We start from the raw sequence: 23,927 nt of genomic DNA, 5'->3' as shown, positions 1-23,927 counted from the left end.
GCCGACTATATGAAAAATCCGCAATTACTTTTTGGGCAACCCAATAGAAAGAAGTTTACAATAGTTTTGACTTTATTATCCATCATATCATATCTTTCAAAACTACGAAATAAAACTAATAAGTTTGTAAAAATATATTTCGCCTATTTTTTATTACACAATGTGGTGATGCTGATACGTATTTTCGTTCCAAAATTTCAATAAACCAAATTTGACTTATTAACTAAACACAGAATAATAATTGTCAACATTTGTAAACAAAAATTACAAACATCAATCACTTCGGTTAACACAAAACACCCCAAATTGACAGTCTCAAACAATAGATAACAAGAAAACGAGCACAATCTTAAATCTCTGCGACTAGCTAAACAACAAAAAAAAGTTTAAAAAATGCGTGTCTTTTAAGTGCGTTTCTATTTATTAAGTCTCCGTTTGGCAAAGATTTGATAAATTCCTATCGCTGCAGATGCTGTACCAACAGCACCAATTTGCATTGTGGACAGTTTACCACCCCACAAATAACCTTTGGGTAAATAACTGCCGGCATGTAAAAAGTCGAGAGTTAACCGCACCAGGGTTAACATATCTAAGCGATGCTTTTTTAAAGTCTTCTCCATATCGGGATCGTTGCTAGAGGGACTAAAAAGAAAGAAAATCATAGTGAGTATAGTCCAAACATATGGTTTTTTGGCATTACTTACGAGGGGGTTTTTAGACGATTTATTTTCTGTTGATTTAAACCAAAACTGCGAATATTTCTGAAATGGGAGAAGAAAACTTCGTATTACTACAAAAACATTTAAAAAACCTTACTTTAAGCTTACCTCATTAAATTTAAGTAGACCCCTACAACCCAGAATACTGTGTTGACATTATCCCAAAAATCGGCATTCTTAACATCAACTATTTTGTGCTCGGCTAACCAACAGATCTTTTCCACAGGATAATAAAGCAAATCGACCACATTGGCTGTTACCCCCAAGACGGCCATAATGCTATCAGATTCCTGCAAAAATGAATAATTACCAAGAAATTATGAAAGTTAGATTTTTTTGCCACACCTCCTACTTACCCCTCCTCCCAATCCATACTCTAAGGCATACTGAATCATAGGTATATCATCTATTAGACGCAAAGTCGCTCTCGCTCCTGATATGCGGGAACTGGCAATGGCATAACGTTTGGCTAATTCCGGCTGACGATCAGCATAATATCCAGCTATTAATTTGGCACCATAACAAAGTGCCTTCATAACCTGAAAAGAAGAAGAGATTTATGAATAAATATTTAAGGCATACAAAACTTCTAAATTGGACAGGAAGGTTGGACAACATCTAAAGTGGACAGAGTGGTTCAAAGATTAGCTTGTGAGCCTGAAAAACTCTCTACACCCTTAAGTGTTTACGGCTCCCGTTTGACAAGGTACAAACGTATTTATCTCTCAAAAACATTTCATTAGAATCCCGTACTGTCCCGTTTGGTAACATGTCCATTTAGAGCATAATTTTGGGCTTGGGCGAATTGACACAAATTTTTATATAAATTTCGTATTATACCCTCAAAAACCTTCCGTTTAAGTCCCATACTGTTCCGTTCGGTGTACATGTCCATTTGAGGCATTATTTTGGGGTGGGGCAATCCGCCTGGGAAAAGGCCCCAAATTTGTTCATTTGGACCCCATATTGAAGCCCAAATGTAGCCAGCATTAGTAAGCGATAACTACCGCTAAAAAATTTTCTGATGTTTGCGGCAGGATTTGAACCCAGGCGTTCAGAGTCAAGGACCACATTTTCACCCTACGCTAAATTCTGCAAAATGTCATAGAGAGAATAAACAACGACACTTAACAACTTTTCGGAGACTACTTCTTCTTTCAATCCGGCCGAATTTTTTTGACTCTCCAACCAGGGCTGCGAAATCGGAGTCTAGGCAAAGTAATAATCAATGTTCCAACAACAACAAATATAATTCCAAAAATTTTTTAAATGAAACAAGTAAGAGTGTGCTAAGTTCGGCCGGGCCGAATCTTATATACCCTCCACCATGGATCGCATATGACTAGTTCTTTGCGCGGTATCTCTTTCTAGGCAAACAAAGAACAATGGATAAGAATTGTTATGCTATTGGAGCTTTATCAAGTTATAGTCCGATTCGAACCATAAATAAATTGAACATTGAAGACCAGAGTAGAAGTCATTGGGTAATATTTCAGTCCATTCGAATACGAATTGCGCCTTTTAGGGGCTCAAGAAGCATAATCGGGTGATCGGTTTATATGGGAGCTGTATCAGGCTATTGATTGATTCAGACCATATTGGACACGTACAACGACTTCTCCCGTTGTTCAAAATTTCAGCCAAATCAGATAAAAACTGCGGCCTCAAGAGGCTTAAGAAGTCAAGATCTCAGATTGGTTTAAATGGCAGCTATATCAGGTTATTGACCGATTTAAACCAAACTTAGCATAGTTGTTGGAAATCAAAGCAAAATCCATCGTGCAAAATTTCAGCCAAATCGGATGGGAATTGCGCCCTCTAGAGGCTAAAGTAGTCTGGATCAAAGGTCGGTTTATATGGCAGCTATATCAGGTTATGAACCGATTTGAACCATACTTAGTACAGTTATTGGAAGTCATAACAAAATATTTCATGCAAAATTTCAGCCAAATCGGATGAGAATTGCGCCCTCTAGTGGCTCAAGATGTCAAGATCCAAGATCGGTTTATATGGCAGCTATAGCAGGTTATTGACCGATTTAAACCATACTTAGCACAGTTGTTGGAAGTCACAACAAAATTTTTTATGCAAAATTTCAGCCAAATCTGATGGGAATTGCGCCCTCTAGAGGCTAAAGTAGTCTAGATCAAAGGTCGGTTTATATGGCAGCTATATCAGGTTATAGACCGATTTGAACCAAACTTAGCACAGTTGATGGAAGTCATAATAAAACTCCTTATGCCAAATTTCATCCAAATCGGATAAGAACTGCGCCTTCTAGTGGCTCAATAAGTCAAGATCCAAGATCGGTTTTATGGCAGCTATATCAAAATATGGACCGATATGGCCCATTTACAATCCCAAACGACCTACACTGATAAGAAGTGTTTGTAAAGTTAGCGTGCCTTCGACAGACAGACGTGCGGACATGGCTATATCGACTTAAAATGTCATGACGATCAAGAATATATATACTATATGGTTCTTTGACGAATATTTCGAGGTGTTACAAACGGAATGACGAAAATAGTATACCCCCATCCTATGGGAATGGGAGACACAAAGCCTGTATTCTTGCAAAGAGTAGTTTAAATGTTTTTCTTCTTCCGTCGCTAAGCACTGAAGATTCAGTAGTAGCCAGCCTTGCAATAAATAAGTCTCATTACTGGCTGGCTTCCCTAGCCTAAAGTTGCTGGTTGAAGCCGCTTCTGTGGGGAAGAAGAGCCTCATTGTAGCAAGGAAGAGCCTCATTGTAGGAAGAAGAGCCTCATTGTAGCTAATGCCCATCACCAGATATGGAGAAGTTCGGATGTCAACGAAAGGGTGAGATGCTTATCGAATATATTACAAGTTGCAATCTGGCGATTTGTAATAAAGGGGATAAACCGAACTTTATTACCAGAAATAGGCAGGAGTTACTAGATATTACCTTTGTATCGGGAGATATAAGCGCAAGAATAATGAATTTTGGATGACCACAGCTTCTCTGATCATCGTTATATTAGTTTCAGCTTTGGAGAAACTATTGCAGAAGTGGTCCCTCGGCTAAACAGAAGAAAGGCGGATTGGCATAAATTTCGTCACAAATTCTGCTCGTCTATCCCTTCTAGAGCACAAAAGGAAGTGCAACTGCGCAGGATATAGACGTAATGGTCAAGCGGATCACGAAGGCCCTAAATGACTCGCTTGTGTCAGCATGTTCTAGTGCCAAGCCAAAGGGCAAACAGCGACCGCCATGGTGGACCCCAAAGCTGGTTGGTCTAAGGACGGACTGCAGAAAACTCTTCAAGAGAGCGAGAGCCACAAGAGCACCATACGATTGGGACAACTATAAGGCTGAGCAAAGAAAATCTAAGGCCGAGCTAAGAAAGGCTCAGACCAAATCCTGGTTCAAACTCAGCAGCTCCGTAAAGTGAGGCCTCTAGGCGAAGGAAGATTCTGTCCTCGAGACCTATTACGGTGGGGTATATTCAGAAGTCAGAGAATGTATGGACAATGCCTAGTGAGGAGACTCTAGAACTACTCGTTGATACACATTTCCCGGGAAATTCTCTAACGGACAACGTGGTATGCATTCGTCGAAAGTTATTAGGGAAATTATGTCTGAGCCGAAAAATCTTTGGACGATAAGAAGTTTCGACTCCTTAAATCGCCAGGCGCTGATGATGTATCACCGGTTGAATTACAAGACTGGTTGCTTGGCTTAGGGAGATATACTCTGCTTGCGCCAGCATGTCATATATACCTGTGGGATGGAGAGACACGAAGGTCATTTTCATTCCAAAAGAAGAAAACCCCTACCACACGAAGCCGAAAGATTTTCGTTCTATTAGTCCGTCATCCTTTGTGCTGAAGACTCTTGAGAGGTCTATAGAAATATATTCTAGGGCAAAGATCCCTGGAGAAGTAGTTCTCTTCAGCAGGAGATACAAGATACCTACAGTGCCACCTGTCTCCTTGGGAGAAGAGAATGTTCCATTTGCGGAAATTGAACTTCAAATCCAACATTTTGGAAAGGGCCAGAAAGGTAACTCTTGCCCTATACACCTGAAAGAGAGTCATTGACAAAAGTTGGGGGTTTAGACCGCGTGTCATGCAGTTGTCAGACCTATAATGCTATGTGGTGTTGTTGTCTGGTGGACGGGGCTTCAAAAGTCTATCGCTACAAAGAAAATACTTGCAGTGGAAAAGAACAGCTAGTGTGAAAGGTGTCAGACTTGTGTTAGTGTCGTGCTTACATCGTAGACACGTTTTCCCGGTATATTCGGTATGAGTTCGAGCTACCCATGTATGGCCCTTGAAGCATCCACACCCAATATAGCCGATGAGTTATTCTAACCAAATGACGAAACACGTCCCATAGTGTTTGGTGCCTGTTGTTCTAATCGGTCTATATCTAATATAGACCCCTTATAGACCGATCTCCCGATTTAGGGTCTTGGGCTCATAAAAACTACATTTATTGGCCGCTTTCGCTTAAATTTAACACAGTGAGCCCTTCAACGTCTGTGTCAACGTCTGATCGGTCTATATGGCAGCTATATCCAAATCTGAAACGATCTAAGTCATATTAAAGAATAATGTCGAAGGATCCAACGATACTCACAGTCCCAAATTTCGGCGACATCGGACATTAAATCTGAACCGAACTGGGCCAAATTGAAGAAGGATGTCGAAGGTCCTAACAGAACTCACTGTCCCAAATTTCGACGACATTGGACAATAAATGCGCCTTTTATGGGCTCACAACCTTAAATCGGTCTATATGGCAGCAATATCCAAATCTCACTGTTCCAAATTTCGGCGAGATCGGACAATAAATGCGCCTTTTATAGGCTCACAACCTCAAATCGAGAGATCGGTCTATATGGCAGCTATATCCAAATCTGAACCGATCTGTGCAATATTGCGGAAGTATCTCGAGGGACTCAACATAACTCACTGTTCCAAATTTCGTCGACATCGGACAATAAACGCGCCTTTTATGGGCCCAAAACCTTAAATCGAGAGATCGGTCTATATGACAGCTATATCCAAATCTAGACCGATCTGTGCCATTTTGCAGAAAGATGTCGAGGGGCCTTACACAACCTACTGTCCCAAATTTCAGCAAAATCGGATAATAAATGTGGCTTTTATGGGCCGAAGACCCTAAATCGGCTAATCGCTCTATGTGACAGCTATATCCAAATCTGGACCGATCTGAGCCAAATTAAAGAAGGATATCGAAGGGCCTAAAACAACTCACTGTCCCAAATTATGGCAAACTCGGACGATAAATACGCCATTTATGGCCCCAAAACCTTAAATCGGAAGATCGCTCTATATGGCAGCTATATCCAAATCTGGACCGATATGAGCCAAATTGAACACGGATGTCGAAGGGCCTAACACAACTCACTGTCCCAAATTTCGTCGACATCGGACAATAAATGCGCCTTTTATGGACCCAAAACCTTAAATCGAGAGATCGGTCTTTATGGCAGTTATATCCAAATCTGGACCGATCTGGGCCAAATTGAAGAAGGATGTCGAAGGGCCTAACACAACTCACTGTCCCAAATTATGGCAAAATCGGACAATAAATGCGCCTTTTATGGGCTCACAACCTTAAATCGAGAGATCCGTCTATATGGCACCTACATCCAAATCTGGATCGATCTGTGCCATTTTGCAGAAAGATGTCGAGGGGCCTAACATAACTTACTGTCCCAAATTTCCGCAAAATCGGATAATAAATGCGGCTTTTATGGGCCTTAGACCCCAAATCGGCGGATCGGTCTATATGGGGGCTATATCAAGATATAGTCCGATATAGGCCATCTTCGAACTTAACCTGCTTATGGACAAAAAAAAGAATCTGTGCAAAGTTTCAGCGCAATATCTCTATTTTTATACACTCTACCATAGGAGGGGGGGTATACTAATTTCGTCATTCTGTTTGTAACTACTCGAAATATTCGTTTGAGACCCCATAAAGTATATATATTCTTGATCGTCACGACATTTTATGTCGATCTAGCCATGTCCGTCCGTCTGTCCGTCCGTCCGTCGGTCTGTCCGTCGAAAGCACGCTAACTTCCGAAGGAGTAAAGCTAGCCGCTTGAAATTTTGCACAAATACTTCTTATTAGTGGAGGTCGGTTGGTATTGTAAATGGGCCATATCGGTCCATGTTTTGATATAGCTGCCATATAAACCGATCTTGGGTCTTGACTTCTTGGGTCTCTAGAGTGTGCAATTTTTAGCCGATTGGTATGAAATTTTTACGACGTGTTTTGTTATGATGTCCAACAACTTTGCCAAGTATGGTTCAAATCGGTCCATAACCTGATATAGCTGCCATATAAACCGAACTTGGGTCTTGACTTCTTGGGTCTCTAGAGTGCGCAATTCTTATCCGATTGGGTTGAAATTTTGCACGACGTGTTTTGGTATGATATCCAACAACTGCGCCAAGTATGGTTCAAATCGGTTCATAACCTGATATAGCTGCCATATAAACCGATCTTGGGTCTTGACTTCTTGAGCCTCTAGAGTCTTGACTTCTTGAGCCTCTTATCCGATTGGAATGAAGTTTTGCACGACGTGTTTTGTTATGATATCCAACAACTGTGCCAAGTATGGTTCAAATCAGTTCATAACCATCCTTTGGTGGTGGGTATAAAAAAAACATGTTTATACCCACCACAATAAGATGGAGGTCAGTCAAAATCATACCGTTCACAACACTTTTAAATATTGATCTACGACCCTATAAAGTATATATGTATAGGTATTCTTGATGTCTGTATGCCTGTCTGACGGAATTAAAATAGCTCCCATATTAAGTGGTCGTTCGACTTGACTTCTTGATTTAGTATTTTTTCATGTATTCCCATATAAATTGGCGCTCGGTAGAAAGTTTGTACGTAAAGTACAATGGAGGTGGGTTAAGTAGAATACATGGAGGTGGGTTCGGTCCGGACGAACTTTTATTAAGTTCGTTTTTACTTGTCCTATCTGATTATGGCCAAACTTCGCCCACATATAATTCCAAACAAACTATAATTCTTAACTTAGAGCGGATAGCTTAATTCCTTCGAAAGAAAGCTTAATTGCCCGAAAAACTGACGAGTTGTATTCAAGAGGGGAAACAGTAATTCATTGTACTCCATCACAAAATGACTTACTTGTGTGTCTAACACAAAGTGATATTAAATAGCAAACAATTAGCAGCACCCACACCTTGTTCAGTTTTTTTCCTCAATTTTCTTTCCGTTATCAATTTAAAAAATATTCCCAGCATTTACATGCAACAGACACGTTTGGCAATCGATAGACAGTGAAATGGGGTGGGGGGAGTTGAACCCAACGTTATTGAATAGCACATGGTGCTCTGTCTATTGACGATTGCGAACAATAAAAAAAAAGTGAAATAACATCGCTGATATAAGAAAGACATCAAAAAACCATCAATGTATTTGAATTGAGTTTGTTTTAGTTTTATTTTTTTGCAATTCTTTCTTTTTTTGCTACTGCTACAATCGTTTTAGAGAATCTTAAAAGTGCATTGGACAATAAGCTGATGAATCGCAATTACAACAAATCCGCATAAGCAAAATTTTATTGCTTTTGATATAAGCAATGAGTTTTTTTATCTTACAATGATAAGATTGTTATTCTTGTAGATTGCGCGTGTTATTTTAAGAAAAGATTTGTCGAAGTGTGCAAGAATATTAAGGGAAAAGAGGAGAGCAGAATGTTGCATTAGATTTCTGCTACGGTTGCATCTTTATGGTGAACCCAAAGACAAATGGCTTACAAAGTGTTTCTATCCGGAGTCTGAATTTGACACCGTGATCGGGTAGTATCCATACAGATTAACCCGAAATCCAGGCATTAGCCCGAGATCCACCACGTACACTAGCGCCAATGGTAAGCGTCCTGTTTCAGACCCATTTCATAAATCCCAGCTTTAGAGCTGAAAACAAGTAAAAGCGTGCTAAGTTCGGCCTCCACCATCGATCGCATTTGTCTGCTATTAGAGCGATATCAAGATATGGTCCGGTTCGAACCACAATTAAATTATAGACCTGTGTAAAATGTCAGCCAATTCGAATAAGAATTGCGCCCTTTGGAGGCTCAAGAAGACCATAATAAACACGAATGTTGATGGTCATGAGAGGATCCGTCGTACAAATTTTCAGGCAAATCTAATAATATTGGGTTGCCAAAAAAGTAATTGCGGATTTTTCATATAGTCGGCGTTAACAAATTTTTTCACAGCTTGTGACTCTGTAATTGCATTCTTTCTTCTGTCAGTTATCAGCTGTTACTTTTAGCTTGCTTTAGAAAAAAAGTATAAAAAAAGTATATTTGATTAAAGTTCATTCAAAGTTTTATTAAAAATGCATTTACTTTCTTTTAAAAAATCCGCAATTTCTTTTTGGGCAACTCAATAATTGCGAGAGGCTTAAGAAATCAAGATCCCAGGTCGGTTTCGATGGCAGCTATATCAGGTTATGAACCGATTTGAACCTTATTTGACACAGTTGTTGAAAGTAAGAATAAACTACGTCATGCAAAATTTCAGCCAAATCGGATAGGAATTGCGCCCTCTAGAAGCTCAAGAAGTCAAGTCCCCAGATCGGTTTATGTGACAGCTATATCAGGTTATGGGCCGATTTGAACCATACTTGGCACAGTTGTTGGATATCATAAAAAGATACTTCGTGCAAATGTTCATTCAAATCGAATAGGAATTGCGCCCTCTAGTGGCTCAAGAAGTCAAGATTTAAGATCGATTTATATGGCAGCTATATCAGGTTATTGATCGATTTGAACATAACTTAGCACAGTTGTTGGAAGTCATAGCAAAACACGTCCTGCGAAATTTCATTCCAATCGGATAAGAATTGCGCCCTCTAGAGGCTCAAGAAGTCAAGACCCAAGATCGGCAGGTTATGGACCGATTTGAACCATACTTGCCATAGTTGTTGGATATCATATCAAAACACGTCGAGCAAAATTTCATTCCAATCGGATGAGAATTGCGCCCTCTAGAAGTCAAGACCCCAGATCGGTTTATATGGCAGCTATATCAAAACATGGACCGATATGGCCCATTTATAATTCCAACCGACCTACACTAATAAGAAGTATTTGTGAAAAATTTCAAGCCAGCTTTACTGCTTCGAAAGTTAGCGTGCTTTCGACAGACAGACGGACGGACATGTCTAGATCGACATAAAATGTCACGGCGATCAAGAATACATATACTTTATGGGTCTCAGACGAATCTTTCGAGGTGTTACAAACAGAATGACGAAATTAGTATACCCCCATCCTATGGTGGAGGGTATAAAAAAGTAAAATAAAGTAAACATATTGTAGAGTAATAGTCACCTCTGACGGACGGACACACATAGCTAAGGCAACTATAGATTTCATGACAATTACGAATATATAACCAATAGGTGTAACAAGAGTTGGTATAAACGTAATGACAAACTTGATTATACCCCCATCCTATGATGATGGGTGTAAAAAAACAGCAACTTTAGCAGCTAACTAAAAGCAACGAGAGTCACGCGAATTAATTACTTATACATAGAATATAAAATTTCTTATTGCTTAGATGGACAAAGTTTATGCTCACCAACACTAGGGGGCACTTTTGGAAAACGGATTATAATTTAATATTCAAAAATGGAAGAATCAACAAAAGTTTGCATTAATTAGTTGGCTATGACTATGTTGATATTGACATTGATAAAGTCATACTTGTATATGACAAATATTGACATGCAATATTGTACTTTGTTTAAGTAAACAAGTAAGAGAGTGCTAAGTTCGCCTGTGCCGAATCTTATATACCCTCCACCATGGATCGCATGTGTCGAGTTCTATGCGCGGTATCTCTTTCTAGGCAAACAAAGAATATTGAATAAGAACTGGTATGGCATTGGAGCTATATCAAGTTATAATCCGATTCGGACCATAAATGAATGCTGAACATTGTAGAAGTCATTGTGTAATATTTCAGTTCATTTGGATAAATACTGCGCCTTGTAGGGGCTCAAGTAGCAAAATCGGGAGATAGGTTTATATGGGAGCTATATCAAGCTTTAAATCGATTCAGACCATATTAGAAACGTATGTTGAGAGTCATGTCATGTCAGTCAGAGAAGTCGTTGTACAAAATTTCTGCCAAATCGGATGACAATTGCGCCCTCTAGAGGCTCAAGAAGTCAAGATCATAGATCGGTTTGTATGGCAGATATATCAGGTTATATACCGATTTGCGCCACACTCAACGCAGTTATTGGAAGTCATAACAAAACACCTCATGCAAAATTTCAGCCAAATCGGATGATAATTTCGCGCTCTATTGGCTCAAGAAGTCAAGACCCAAGATCGGTTTATATGACAGCTATATCAGATTATGAACCAATTTGAATCATACCAAGAGAAGAGCGAAAAAATAAAAGAGCTTAATGAAAGAGTAGAGAAGTTAGAGCAGAAAGCATTAGAAAAAAATATCGAAGTCGGCAATGTTTGCAATGAGAACTTAGGAGTGAGTGAGGTGTTAAAACAAATCAGTGAAAACATAGGAGTTGCTATAAACAACACTGACATAAACAGAGCATATAAAATAAGGAGAAAAAATAAAATAGTTGTGGAATTTACAACTCTTAGTAAAAAAATTTTAATTATGAGCAAAATTAAGAGACATAGGGTGGAAATAAAAACACGAGATGAGGAAAACAACACCATTTACTATGTAAATGATGAACTAACTGAGCATAATAAACGACTCTTGTGGCTGGCGAAAATGAAAGCCAAAGAATCTAAATGGAATTATGTGTGGGTAAAAAATGGGAATATCTATGCTCGTAAAAATGAAAATTCCTCCTTCACTATAATAAAAAATACATCCGATATTGAAAATATAACTGCGGCAAATTAAAGTAAAAACATATGTGTATATATCGTAAAGTTTATAAAAGAAAAAGCTTCCAAATTTAAACAAAAAAATAAAAGACTATCTACAGAGACTAGTAACAACCCTAGCCACAACAAAGCACTAATAAATAAAATCTTGAAATAAATATATCTGAAATTATAAAGAAATTGAAATGAATTATACTGAGGAAATATTAAATAGTTTTAACGACATGGACACGAAATATCTGAATTATAGTATGTCGTTGATACATCTAAATATTAGGTCATTAAGGAAAAACTTTCTGGCTTTCATAACCAATATATGGAAAATAATCAATAAAGTTCAAATAATAATATTAACTGAAACAAATATTTGTGATGATGAAAATCAATATTATTTAATCGATGGTTTCAATGCAATATTCCGAAACAGGGAAGGAAAAGGTGGTGGAACTGCAATATATATACGAAGTGATATACTATATAAAGAAATACAAATCAAAATGGAATCGGCAGAAGTAACACAAATTAATATTACAACAACAAAGAATAATAAAACCACAATCATACCAATATATCGGCCACCTAATAAGAAGGTTAAAACATTTTTACAAGAATTAGAAAAACTCTTATATGGAATTAATAGACAGAATAAATTAATAATTACGGGTGATGTAAATATTGATATAAAGAAAAACAATAATACTACAAGCAACTACTTAAATATCCTATCATCCTATGGCTTACAGTGTATGATAAATGAAGCTACCAGAGAAGACAATAGCAATCAATCAATGACATGTATTGACCATTTATTCGCAAGGTGGGATAAACAATTTGTTCAAGCTTATGCAGCAATAATTAGAATAGATATATCGGATCATTTTGCAATATTTGGAAGCGTTGACGAAACAAAATCGTCATTGAATCACACACAAGACAGACAGACAAACGAAACTTCTACGATTAACATCTCCAAAGTCAACCAACAAATAAATGACACAGACTGGGAACGAATAATCATGTCATCCAATAATACAAATGAACTGTTCAACAATATCTACAAAACATTCAATGATATCTATACAAATTCAACAAGCCAACAAAAAAAAAATAAAAAAAGAAATCCACACCCTTGGCTCAATGAGCATATATTAAAATGTTGTAGCATAAAAAACCATTTATATAAAAAATGGACAAAAAACAAAAACAACAAAATAAACGAAAAAATATACAAAAATTTCAATAATAAACTAAATAAAACAATAACCAAAGCTAAAAATGATTATTATTATCGCCAATTTTTAATAAATCGAAACAATATACGAGGTACTTGGCAAATCATCAATAAAATCACCGGTAAGAAGACGGAAAACTTAAATGATACAATAAAAAGAAACTTTAAAGATGAATCACTAAAAGATATAACCGAAAACTTTGCCCTAAAATTCAATGAAAATGTTCTAAAAATAGTACACTCATGCTCAATAACCACATTAAATGCAAACGCGGAAAATATAATCAAAAACTCACTTTATATAGAATACGCGACTGAAGAAGAAATTAATAACATACTGAAGACCTTGAATATAAGAAAAAGTGCAGGAATAGATAATATACGAGCAGTGGACTTAAAAAACCATGCCAATTTGTTAACACCAATAATAACAAAACTTATTAATGGAAGTATTAGTGAATCGTCCATACCAAATATAATGAAACAATCCATTATAAGACCAATTTTTAAGAGCGGCGAAAAAACAGATTACAATAACTATCGACCGATAGCTATTCTACCAGTCGTTGAAAAAGTATTAGAGGAAATCATTGTAAGAAGACTAAACAAATACAACATCATAAACAAACAGCAGTATGGGTTCCAAAAAGGAAAAAATATAAACCAACTCCTGGGTTACTTCTCTAATCACATCAATGAATCACTGGACCAAAACAACAATTGCTTAGCGTTATTCATCGACTTTAGCAAGGCCTTTGACACATTGCCTCATGATAAATTGATAGAAATGCTCGAAAGGAGCGGTATCAGAGGACTCACATTAAGGTGGTTTGCAGACTACCTCTTATCCAGATCGTTTTGTGTTAAAATAAGTAACACAAGCAGTAGTATGTTGAATGCTCCATACGGTGTACCACAAGGTTCGAAACTTGGTCCAATCCTGTACATCATCTACTCAAATGAGATGGTACGTCAACTTAAAAACAGCACCGCGTTCACATACGCAGACGATACAGCCATTGTAGTATGCAACAAGTCATTGAATACTGCAATAAAAACGCTGCAAAACGAGCTGGATATAATCACTAGATGGTGTCACGATAGCGGCTTAATCATAAACTCATCTAAAACCAAAGTAATGCACATCAGACCAAAAAGTATACCAAAATCAAATATTCATATCATATATCACGACACAGAATGTCTACATAAAAATTGCAATGCAGTTAGCTTACATGACAAGTGCAATGGCAAATGCAGTACAGAACTCGAGCTAGTGGAAACCTATAAATACCTTGGAGTTCATTTGGACGACGGTTTTAAATGGAAAGTACATATACAGCATCTGCAAAAGAAACTACGACAATCAGCCTACGCACTATATCATCTCGGTAACTGTGCTCCATATCATGTGATAAAACAGGCCTTTTTTTCATTAGTCGAGTCACATCTTCGTCATGGGGTCACAGCATGGGGGAATGCGAGATGTTGCAGGCTCATTCAAACAGCGCAAACCCGGATAGTGAAACTCATAAACAAAAAAATGCAAAACAAAACACAACAAATAAATACAAACTCAATAAAGCCAATCTTTCAAAATCTGAGAATACTAAATATAAAGGAAATCTATTGCATCACTGTAGTTAGAGAATTCATGGATGATGGCAGTTTAGCGAAGAAAATAAATCACAACCAAAATACACGAAGAAAAATCGAAGGCAAATATATGGTGCCGAAATTCAAGAACGATTATGGCAAATACTCACTATCTGTGACACTACCTACTATCATCAACGAAATTCCAACAAATATAACCAAGGAAAGAAATTACAATATTAAAACCAAATTAATCAAAGAATATTACTTAAATAATTAACCAAAAACAATGAAGTATACAGGCAATTTGGCCAACCTATGTAATAACATCACAGATTTTAACTTATTCTCACAAACAAGCTATTTAATGCTTCGTGGGACGTAATTTATAATGCAATGTAAAATTTGTTTATCTAATATCAATTTGTTTATCTAATATGAAATAAAAAAAAAAAAAAAAAAAAACTTAACACAGTTGTTGGAAGTGATACCGAAACGCTACGTGCAAAATTTCACTCAAATCGGACGAGAATTGCGCCCTCTGGAGGCTTAAGAAGTCAAGACCCAAGATCGGTTTATATGGCAGCTATATCAAAACATGGATCGATTTGACCCATTTATAATCCCAATCTACCTACTCTAATAAAAAGTATTTGTGCAAAATTTCAAGCAGCTAACTTTACTCCTTCAAAAGTTAGCGGTCTTTCGACAGACAGACGGACGGACGGACATGGCTAGATCGACTTAAAATGACATGACAATCAAGAATATATAAACTTTATGGGGTCTCAGACCCATATTTCGAGGTGTTACAAATAGAATAACGAAATTAATATACCCCCATCCTATGGTGGAGGGTATAAAAATACACTGTGGTATACTAAATACTATTTACAGGTATGGACACTATTGTTGTTGTTTTTCAATGCTAAATTTCTTGCTTACTTCATATTTGTGGGAAAGAAAAATCCATGGCAGCCGGTTGTACGTACCTGATTGGGCCAATGGAGTCCTTCATCGACAAGGACTGCCGTCTCAGTATACAACACATTGCTAAAACAACAACAACAAAGAAAACCCATTTGCAGGAAAGCATCAGATACATTGGGGTTATATTTTAAATTCATAGATTTTCTAGGCAATAACATGTAAGAGCGTGCTAAGTACGGCCGGGCTGAATCTTATATACCCTCCACCATGGATCGCATTTGTCGCGTTCTTTGTGCGGTATCTGTTTTTACCAAACAAGGAATGATGGATAAGTATTGCTATGCTATTGAAGAAATATCTAGTTATACTCCGATTCGGACCATAAGTGAATTGAATGTTGAAGACCATAGTAGAGTTCATTGGGTAATATTTCAGTCCATTCGGATAAAAAATGCGCCTTGTAGGGGCTCACGAAGCATAATCGGGAGATCGGTTTATATGGGAGCTGTATCAGACTATAGATCGATTAAAACCATATTGAACATGTATGTTGGGAGAAGCCGTTGTACAAAATTTCACCCAAATCGAATGAGAATTGCGCCCTCTAGCGGCTCTAGAAGTCAAAATCCAAGATCGGTTTATATGTCAGCTATATCAGGTTATCGACCGATTTGAACCATACAATGCGCAGTTGTTGGATGTCATAACAAATTACTTCATGCAAAATTTCAGCCAAATCGGATGAGAATTGCGCCCTCTAGCGGCTCAAGAAGTCAAAATCCAAGATCGGTTTATATGGCAGCTATATCAGGTTATGGATCGATTTGAACAGGGTGACCATTGGTTATTTAAAAGAGCCAATAACCCTCCTTGTCATATCGAGAATCATAGGCACTCAGTATTTGTGCAAGAGCCAGTGCCGCACGGCCTCTCACTGAGACTCTCCCCTCGATACCGCTGATTGTCCGCGACTGCCGTTACAGCTACTCCGTATGGAGCATTCCACTATCTGCAACCTGTGAAGGCGCCCGGTAGCTCACAGCTAAACTTCTCGTGACATTAATGAACACCACACAGATCGGACCTCAATGTTCCAGGCTGTGTGGTGCTCACAGCTATCCCGTGCCGGATTGTTGTTTTTGTAGCAGTGTGTTGTACACCCTTCCCGATGAAGGACCCCATCTGAAAGCCTGCCATGGGATTGACTGTACAAAAATATTTCATACTAGATATACTTGTGTTCGTTCGATCGAACAAAGGGAGAAAGTTCGGCACTTACCATGTTTACGTCGGCTAAAAAATGAATTTATTCAGCCCTAGACTTTCAAAAGTGTTACAAGCCATGTCGGAGTTTGGTATTGCTGATAAATGGATACAACTTTGCAAAATGACGCTTGCTCATGCATGTTCCCCAGTTAAAATATCAAAGAACCTCTCTTGTGGCGGCTTCCACAGGTTGCGGGTAGTGGAATGCTTCGTATACGGAGTAGCTGCGATTGAGAGAAGTTTAGCTGTGAGCAATCAGCGATATCGAGTGGAAAATCTCCGTGAGAGGTTGTACAGCACCAGCTCTTGGGTAAATACTGAGTTACTGTGATGGTCCTGATGACAAGGCGAGGTCTAGAAGCCTTTAAATAATCATCAATAGCCATAACTTATCCACGGCGATCGGTTCAATGGACCGGAATGAGTTTGCTCATGGACCGGAATGAGTTTGCGGTTAGTGGAATGCTTCGTATACGGAGTAGCTGCAATTGCAGTCGTAAGCAATCAGCGATATCGAGTGGAGAATCTCCGTGAGAGGTCGGGCGGCACCGGCTCTGGCTTTAATACTGAGTTACTGTGATGGTCCTAATGACAAGGCGAGGTCTAGACGCCTTTAAATAATCATCAATAGCCATAACTTATCCACGGCGATCGGTTTTATGGACCGGAATGAGTTTGCGGGTAGTGAAATGCTTCGTATACGGAGCAGCTGCAATTGCAGTCGTAAGCAATCAGCGATATCGATTGCTTACGACTGCAATCGATATCGCTGCCACCCGATCTCTCCGTGAGAGGTCGGGTGGCACCGGCTCTGGCTTTAATACTGAGTTACTGTGATGGTCCTGACGACAAGGCGACGTCTAGGCACCTTTAAATAATCATCACTAGCCATGACTTATCCACGGCGATCGGTTCTATGGACCGGAATGACATTGTTCAGATATGAAACTTGACCAGGGTCGCTACCTCTACATGCAATTGTGTCTACAACAACAACAACCAATCATATATTTCTACAGCTAACAATAGGATCCGACTTTGTCTGACGTCCGACATGTTCGCATATAGTCGAACGAAAAATACGACAATTCTTACCAGATCCGGAAAGAAATCGGATCGACAAGTCTGAGGGAATTTGTTTTTCTGTTCTGACATCTAAGTTACGATGTCGGTAAGACATCGGATCCGATATCGGATGATTCATCGGATTGTCGGACCGAAATCGGAAAACTTTGTTAGCTGGGTACATGCGCATCGAAATAGCCTAGCTTAAAGGCAGAGTCCTGTAAGTGAGCAAACTCATTCCGGACCAAAGGACCGATCACCGCAGGAACAGTGTGGTCATTGGTTATTTAAAGGCGTCAATAACCCGCCTTGTCATATCAAGCCTCATAGCCACTCAGTATTTGTGCAAGAGCCTGTGCCGCTTGGCCTCTAACTAAGACTCTCCGCTAGATACCGCTGACTGTCTGCGACTGCCGTTGCAGCTACTCCGTATGGAGCATTCCACTATCTGCAACCTGTAGCTCCCAGCTAGGCTTCTGGTGACAGCAATGAACACCACATTGCTCGGACCTCAATGTTCCAGCCTATGTGGTGCTCACAGCTATCCCGTGCCGGGCAGAAAACGTGTTTTGGTAGAAATATATAAAGTCGATTAAATTTCTCCCCTCCTGCGCTACAAAAGGAAATACTCTTAAGAGCATACTTTCAGCCTAAAAGCACATCTTTTTGACAAATCCTACCGATGAGCTTGGTTGGTGCCAAACGAAATTGCGATCTAGGAGACCAGTCAAATGCTATTACAAAGCTAAGCACAGATTACCCAATGGTCTGCAGCCGGACAATATCCAATTGTATGAACTATTCCAAGAGCGAATAAATTTAGCGCAAAACGTGTGTATATTTATACCCTACACCACTACTGTGGTACAGGGTATAATAACTTAGGGCATTTGTTTGTAACACCCAGAAGGAAGAGAGATTGATGAGTATACCGATTGACTCAGAATCACTTTCAGATTCGATTTAGCTACGTCCGTCTGGCTGTACGTCTATCTGTCCGTCTGTCTGTCCGCCTGTCTGTCTGTCTGTTTGTCCTTCTGTCTGTACGTCTATCTGTCCGTCTGTCTGTCTGTTTGTCCGTCTGTCTGCCCGTCTGTCTGTCCGTCTGTCTGTCCGTCTGTCTGTCCGTCTGTCTGTCTGTCCGTCTATCTGTCCGTCTGTCTGTCCGTCTGTCTGTCCGTCTGTCTGTCTGTCTGTCTGTCCGTCTGTCTGTCTGTCCGTCTGTCTGTTTGTCTGTCTGTCCATGTTAATAGTGTACAAAGTACAGGTCGCAATTTTCATCCGATCGTTTTAAAATTTGGTACAGGCATGTTTTGCGGCCTAGAGTCAAAGCCTATTAAAATTGGAAAAAATCGGTTTAGATTTGGATATTGCTCCCATATATATGTTCGTCCGATTTGCATTAATAATGCAATAAAATGGTCATTTGTTCCCGATTGCCTCGCCCGATTTTCACTCCTAGAGCCCCTGCAAGCGCATATATTAACCAATCTTCCCAACGCTTTCCTCGACGACTTCCACAATGTCTATAATGTTTGGTCGAAATCGGTTCAGATTTAGATATAGCTCCCACATATATGTTCGTCCGATTTGTAGTAATATTGCAATAAAGCAAGCGCATTGTTTTACAAGTCTTGCCGAAATTTTGCACAACGCTTTCCTCGACGACTACTACATTATCTGAGAAGTATGCTGGAAATCGGTTTGGAATAAGATATAGCTCCCATATATATGTTTGTCAGATTTTGGGTAATTTGCCATAATGTTTTTATTTGTGAACCGTAGTTATTACAGTTTGAACATTGAACAAAATTTGATACGGATTGTTTGATAACCCATCCAAAAACATCTGCCGAAGTCCATCAACATTGCTTCAGAATTGGATATAGCTCCCATATTGTACTTATATGGTAGGTGTAGGGTATTCTACAGTCGGCACCGCCCGACTTTTGCCCTTCCTTACTGGTTATAGATTATAGCCGAGTCTGGATAATCCGAGAATAAAATAATTTATAAATGTACTTACAATGATCTTGGCTCCTTAAATATTCTGTTAAAAACTATTTTCTGAGTTGGCTGTTACAAGTTGTTTAATCCTATAGCTGAACCAAAAACAAGTAAGAGCGTGCTAAATTCGGCCGGGCCGAATCTTATATACCCTCCACCATTGATCGCATTTGTCGAGTTCTATGCGCGGTATCTCTTTTTAGACAAACATAGAATATTGAATAAGAACTGTTATGCTATTGAAGCTATATCAAGTTATAGTCCGATTCGGACCATAAATGAATGCTATACATTGTGGAAGTCATTGTGTAATATTTCAGTTCATTCGGATAAGAATTGCGCCTTGTAGGGGCTCAAGAAGCAAAATCGGGAGATAGGTTTATATGGGAGCTGTATCAAGCTATTGATCGATTCAGACCATATTGCACACGTATGTTGAAGGTCATGAGAGAAGCCGTTTCAGCCAAATCGGATGAGAATCGCGCCCTCTAGAGGTTCAAGAAGTCAAGATCCCAGATCGGTTTATATGGCAGCTATATCAGGTTATGAACCGATTTACGCCATACTTAGCACAGTCATAGGAAGTCATAACAAAACACCTCATGCAAAATTTCAGCCAAATCGGATAAGAATTGCGCCCTCTGGAGGCTCAAGAAGTCAAGATCCAAGATCGGTTTATATGACAGATTATGAACCGATTTGAACCATACTTTCATTCAAATCGGATAAGAATTTCGACTTCTAGAAGCTCAAGAAGTCAAGACCCAAGATCGGTTTATATGGCAGCTATATCAAAACATGGACCGATATGGCCCATTTACAATACCAACCGACCTACACTAATAAGAAGTATTTGTGCAAAATTTCAAGCGGCTAGCTTTACTCCTTCGGAAGTTAGCGTGCTTTCAACAGACAGACGGACGGACAGACGGACGGATAGACGGACGGACATGGCTAGATCGACATAAAATGGGGTCTCAGACGAATATTTCAAGTAGTTACAAACCGAATGACGGAATTAGTATACCCCTCATCCTATGGTGGAGGGTATAAAAAAAGAAGATTTTGAGGCGCCTCGACTTTTCCTCTATTTCGGACACCAAGTTTTTAGATGAGAGTTCTTGGCCTTTCCCTTCTAGGTTTAAAACTATGACAAGCTGTGTTCGAGTGCGAATTTGGTAGCCACTATATAGAATTTCCAGCAACAGCAAAAACGTCTCAAGTATACTACGTATGTTTCAATGAGAATAAATCCTCAATCCTCAACATTTGTTCATTTTCTCATAGGTTTATTGCAATGACATACAGGCTCTATAACGAGCACACCCCTAGGCGGAACGTTGAATGTGAGTAGCAAAGGCAAATCGGGTTCTATGTATCCAATTAAAATCCTAAGTATCATTAAAAATTGTTGAATTAATCATCATTAACATATTGAAACCATGCGAAGTATACGCCTCACCTGTTTAAATTGTTCCACATAAATTTTCAGAATGCAGCCTTTGGAAAGGCTATTCTCATCAACCCATACATGTTACTGTTGAAATTACTTTTTTTTTGGCGGAATATGTTTACCCTGCGACTCAAGAGATTCCAAGGTCCATTTCTAGTCTAACCAGAAAGTGTACAATTTGTTGTTGCTCTCCTTTTGTTGCTATACTTTCAGTTTCACCAATCTCAAAAAAAAAAATTATAACCAATAATCAACAAGCAATTCGATCACAGAGGTTTAGTTTAATGTTAACAAACAACAGCAACAACAACAAGAATCCAAAAATAAAAACAAAGCAGCAATAAAATATTAAAAGAACAACAACACGCCTAGACCAATTCAATCAAAATAAACCTGTTGGTATTTGCATTATAAGTCACATTCGGCAGACAGATTCAGTATGGGATAACATAAAAGGCCCATGGCTAAGCAACTTACCACTCTCTACCGGAGAGACAAATAGAAAACTGGTAATGATTTCTTGGTAAATGTTTAATAACCACACAAATGCCAACAATGCAGATTGTATTGTTTTGCATAAAATAACTCTCTTCCAACCCAGCCTCGGAAAAGGAAGAGATCATGAATTTTTGGGACATCACCTTTTGTTAATGTTTTTTGTTTGAATGGGGCTCAATTAATTTTAATTGCTTTTTTTAGTTGCAATAGCAACGGTGCGGAACAATGTCGTTAATTTTTCATTTCACTTTACATCGGTGTAGAGGTGCAAAGGGCTGGCTTTGTTTAATCTTCGCTAATCATTCAATGCACTTTACCTTATCACGTCCTCCATAGGTATCAATAATATCACAGAATTCATTTAAATATTTTTCATGTGGCATTTTGTGTATGCGCCGTAATGCGTTTTATGTAGCTTTTCTTTAAACAAATCGAATGTAAAATTTTTTTTTAAAAAATTTGTGCTCCGTATTTCCGTTTTCCCGTATAACAATACTACCCGCTATGGAATTTCTGAACTACTCAACAACTAAAAAAAACAAAGAGACAAAAACAGCAATTCCCTCATCAGCTGTGAGAAGTGATGCCATTGTTGCTGGTGGAATTTGGTTTTAACTGCCACAGAAATCACTTTGAACAATTGAGTAAATACCCGTACATATGCAGTTAGTCGTTTAAATTTAATTAATTGAATTAAATGAAAATGAGAAAAAATTCAGCTTTCTTTTAGCTTCAATCCGTGCTAGCCAGAAACACTACATAGCCTAGCGGTATAACCTTGCTCTGAATAATTCACAATAGCATGTATAAATAGTCCATTGGTATTTTGCATGAAGCAGGGTACTCCCTTCGGAGTTCTGAAATGTTGTTAGAAATGGCAGCACCAATAATTGTTAAACTTCAATTTGACCCCAGGAACCCGAATATGAAGTCCGTTCTTGAGGCTCGGTCGCGTGGACCCCCTAGGGGCCAAAACCCCCCTTGGGGGGAAATAATCCAACCTAGGCAATATGGGTATCAAATTAAAGGTATTGATTAGTAGATTACACCTCTTTGAAGAGAAGTTTTACATGGCATAGTCCCTCATAAATGTTGCCAGCATTAGGAGGGGAAAACCACCGCTGAAAATTTTTTCTGATGGTCTCGCCAGGATTCGAACCCAGGCGTTCAGCGTCATAGGTGGACATGCTAACCTCTGCGCTACGGTAGTTATTTGGTGCAATGCCCATAAATGGATCCTTTTATAGAATTATGACGAATAGCCGGGTGATTCCTTGCACCCTCCTCCAGATGTAGAGAAGGTAGAAGAAGAATCCAATGCAGGTCCGGATTCTAATGATTTGGAGGCCTCAAATTTGGAAAATATTGATCCCCCAAGTAATATTTCGGTATGAATTTTCCAAATCTACGGGCCCGAGACCCAATAACTGAATTCATATTTTGGTTCCTGGGGTAAAAATTAGAGGGTATGAAAACAATTAGATTTTTTTTACGAACAACCCCGTAAAATACAGTTTGCCTCTTTAGGTAGCCTAAGGTCAGGTTTCCTCAGCCCCAAGGTATGTGCCGTCATGTCCAGCACCTGCACATGCCCCTTTCATTAACATGATCAGCACTTTTAAACTCTACATTCCGGATCAGCTGTTTCATTCCTTGTCACCGTATGATGGCCCGGAAGACAGGAAAGCCTGATAGCGTTCCCCATAATTCAAAATGCTCTTTGCACTACTTTGGACTGCACTCAACTATAATAGAGCTTTAAATGCCTCTTCACTATTCAAGTATATCGTAATAGTCGGATTTGGCAGAGAAGAATGCATCAGGGTTCTTTAGGAAAGCGACTTCCATCTGGAAAATGCTACACCAGTCCAGGAACCTATATAACTCTGATAGTCTTCCTCAGGGCATGATAGTTGTTGTTGTAGCCACATTTTCATGTGAAGGTGGCGATTCTCGTCAAGCTCCTGTAGGTGAAGATGCTCGTTCCGGTCCAAAGGATCGATTGCCGCGGGAACAGGATGGCCATTTGTTATTTAGAGGCGCCAATAACTCGCCTTGTCATTTCGAGCATCATAAACACTCAGTACTTGTTTCAGAGCCAGTGTCGCCCGGCCTCTCACTGAAACTCTCCGCTCGATACCGCTGATTGTCCGCGACTGCCGTTGGAGCTACTCCGTATGAAGCATTCCACTATTCGTAACCTGTATACGAGCTCGTTAGATCACAGC

The 23,927-nt window shown here is 39.0% G+C and overlaps 1 protein-coding gene across 1 annotated transcript; it reads right to left on the bottom strand.

The window, feature by feature from the left end:
- Positions 1-394: 394 nt before the first annotated feature.
- On the bottom strand, positions 395-22,238 carry LOC106082793 (peroxisomal membrane protein 11C). Its single transcript, XM_013245525.2, has 5 exons — positions 22,017-22,238; positions 1,076-1,258; positions 828-1,009; positions 705-761; positions 395-642 (listed from the first exon to the last, which is right to left on the bottom strand). The coding sequence occupies exons 1-5, from the start codon at positions 22,080-22,082 to the stop codon at positions 417-419; spliced, it is 714 nt and encodes a 237-aa protein (XP_013100979.1). The 5' UTR covers positions 22,083-22,238; the 3' UTR covers positions 395-416.
- Positions 22,239-23,927: the final 1,689 nt, after the last annotated feature.

This window comes from Stomoxys calcitrans, chromosome 2 (genome assembly GCF_963082655.1).
Source record: "Stomoxys calcitrans chromosome 2, idStoCalc2.1, whole genome shotgun sequence".
NCBI lineage: Eukaryota > Metazoa > Arthropoda > Insecta > Diptera > Muscidae > Stomoxys > Stomoxys calcitrans.
Note: the sequence above shows the minus strand (reverse complement) of the source record. Positions and strands in the feature narration are given on the sequence as shown.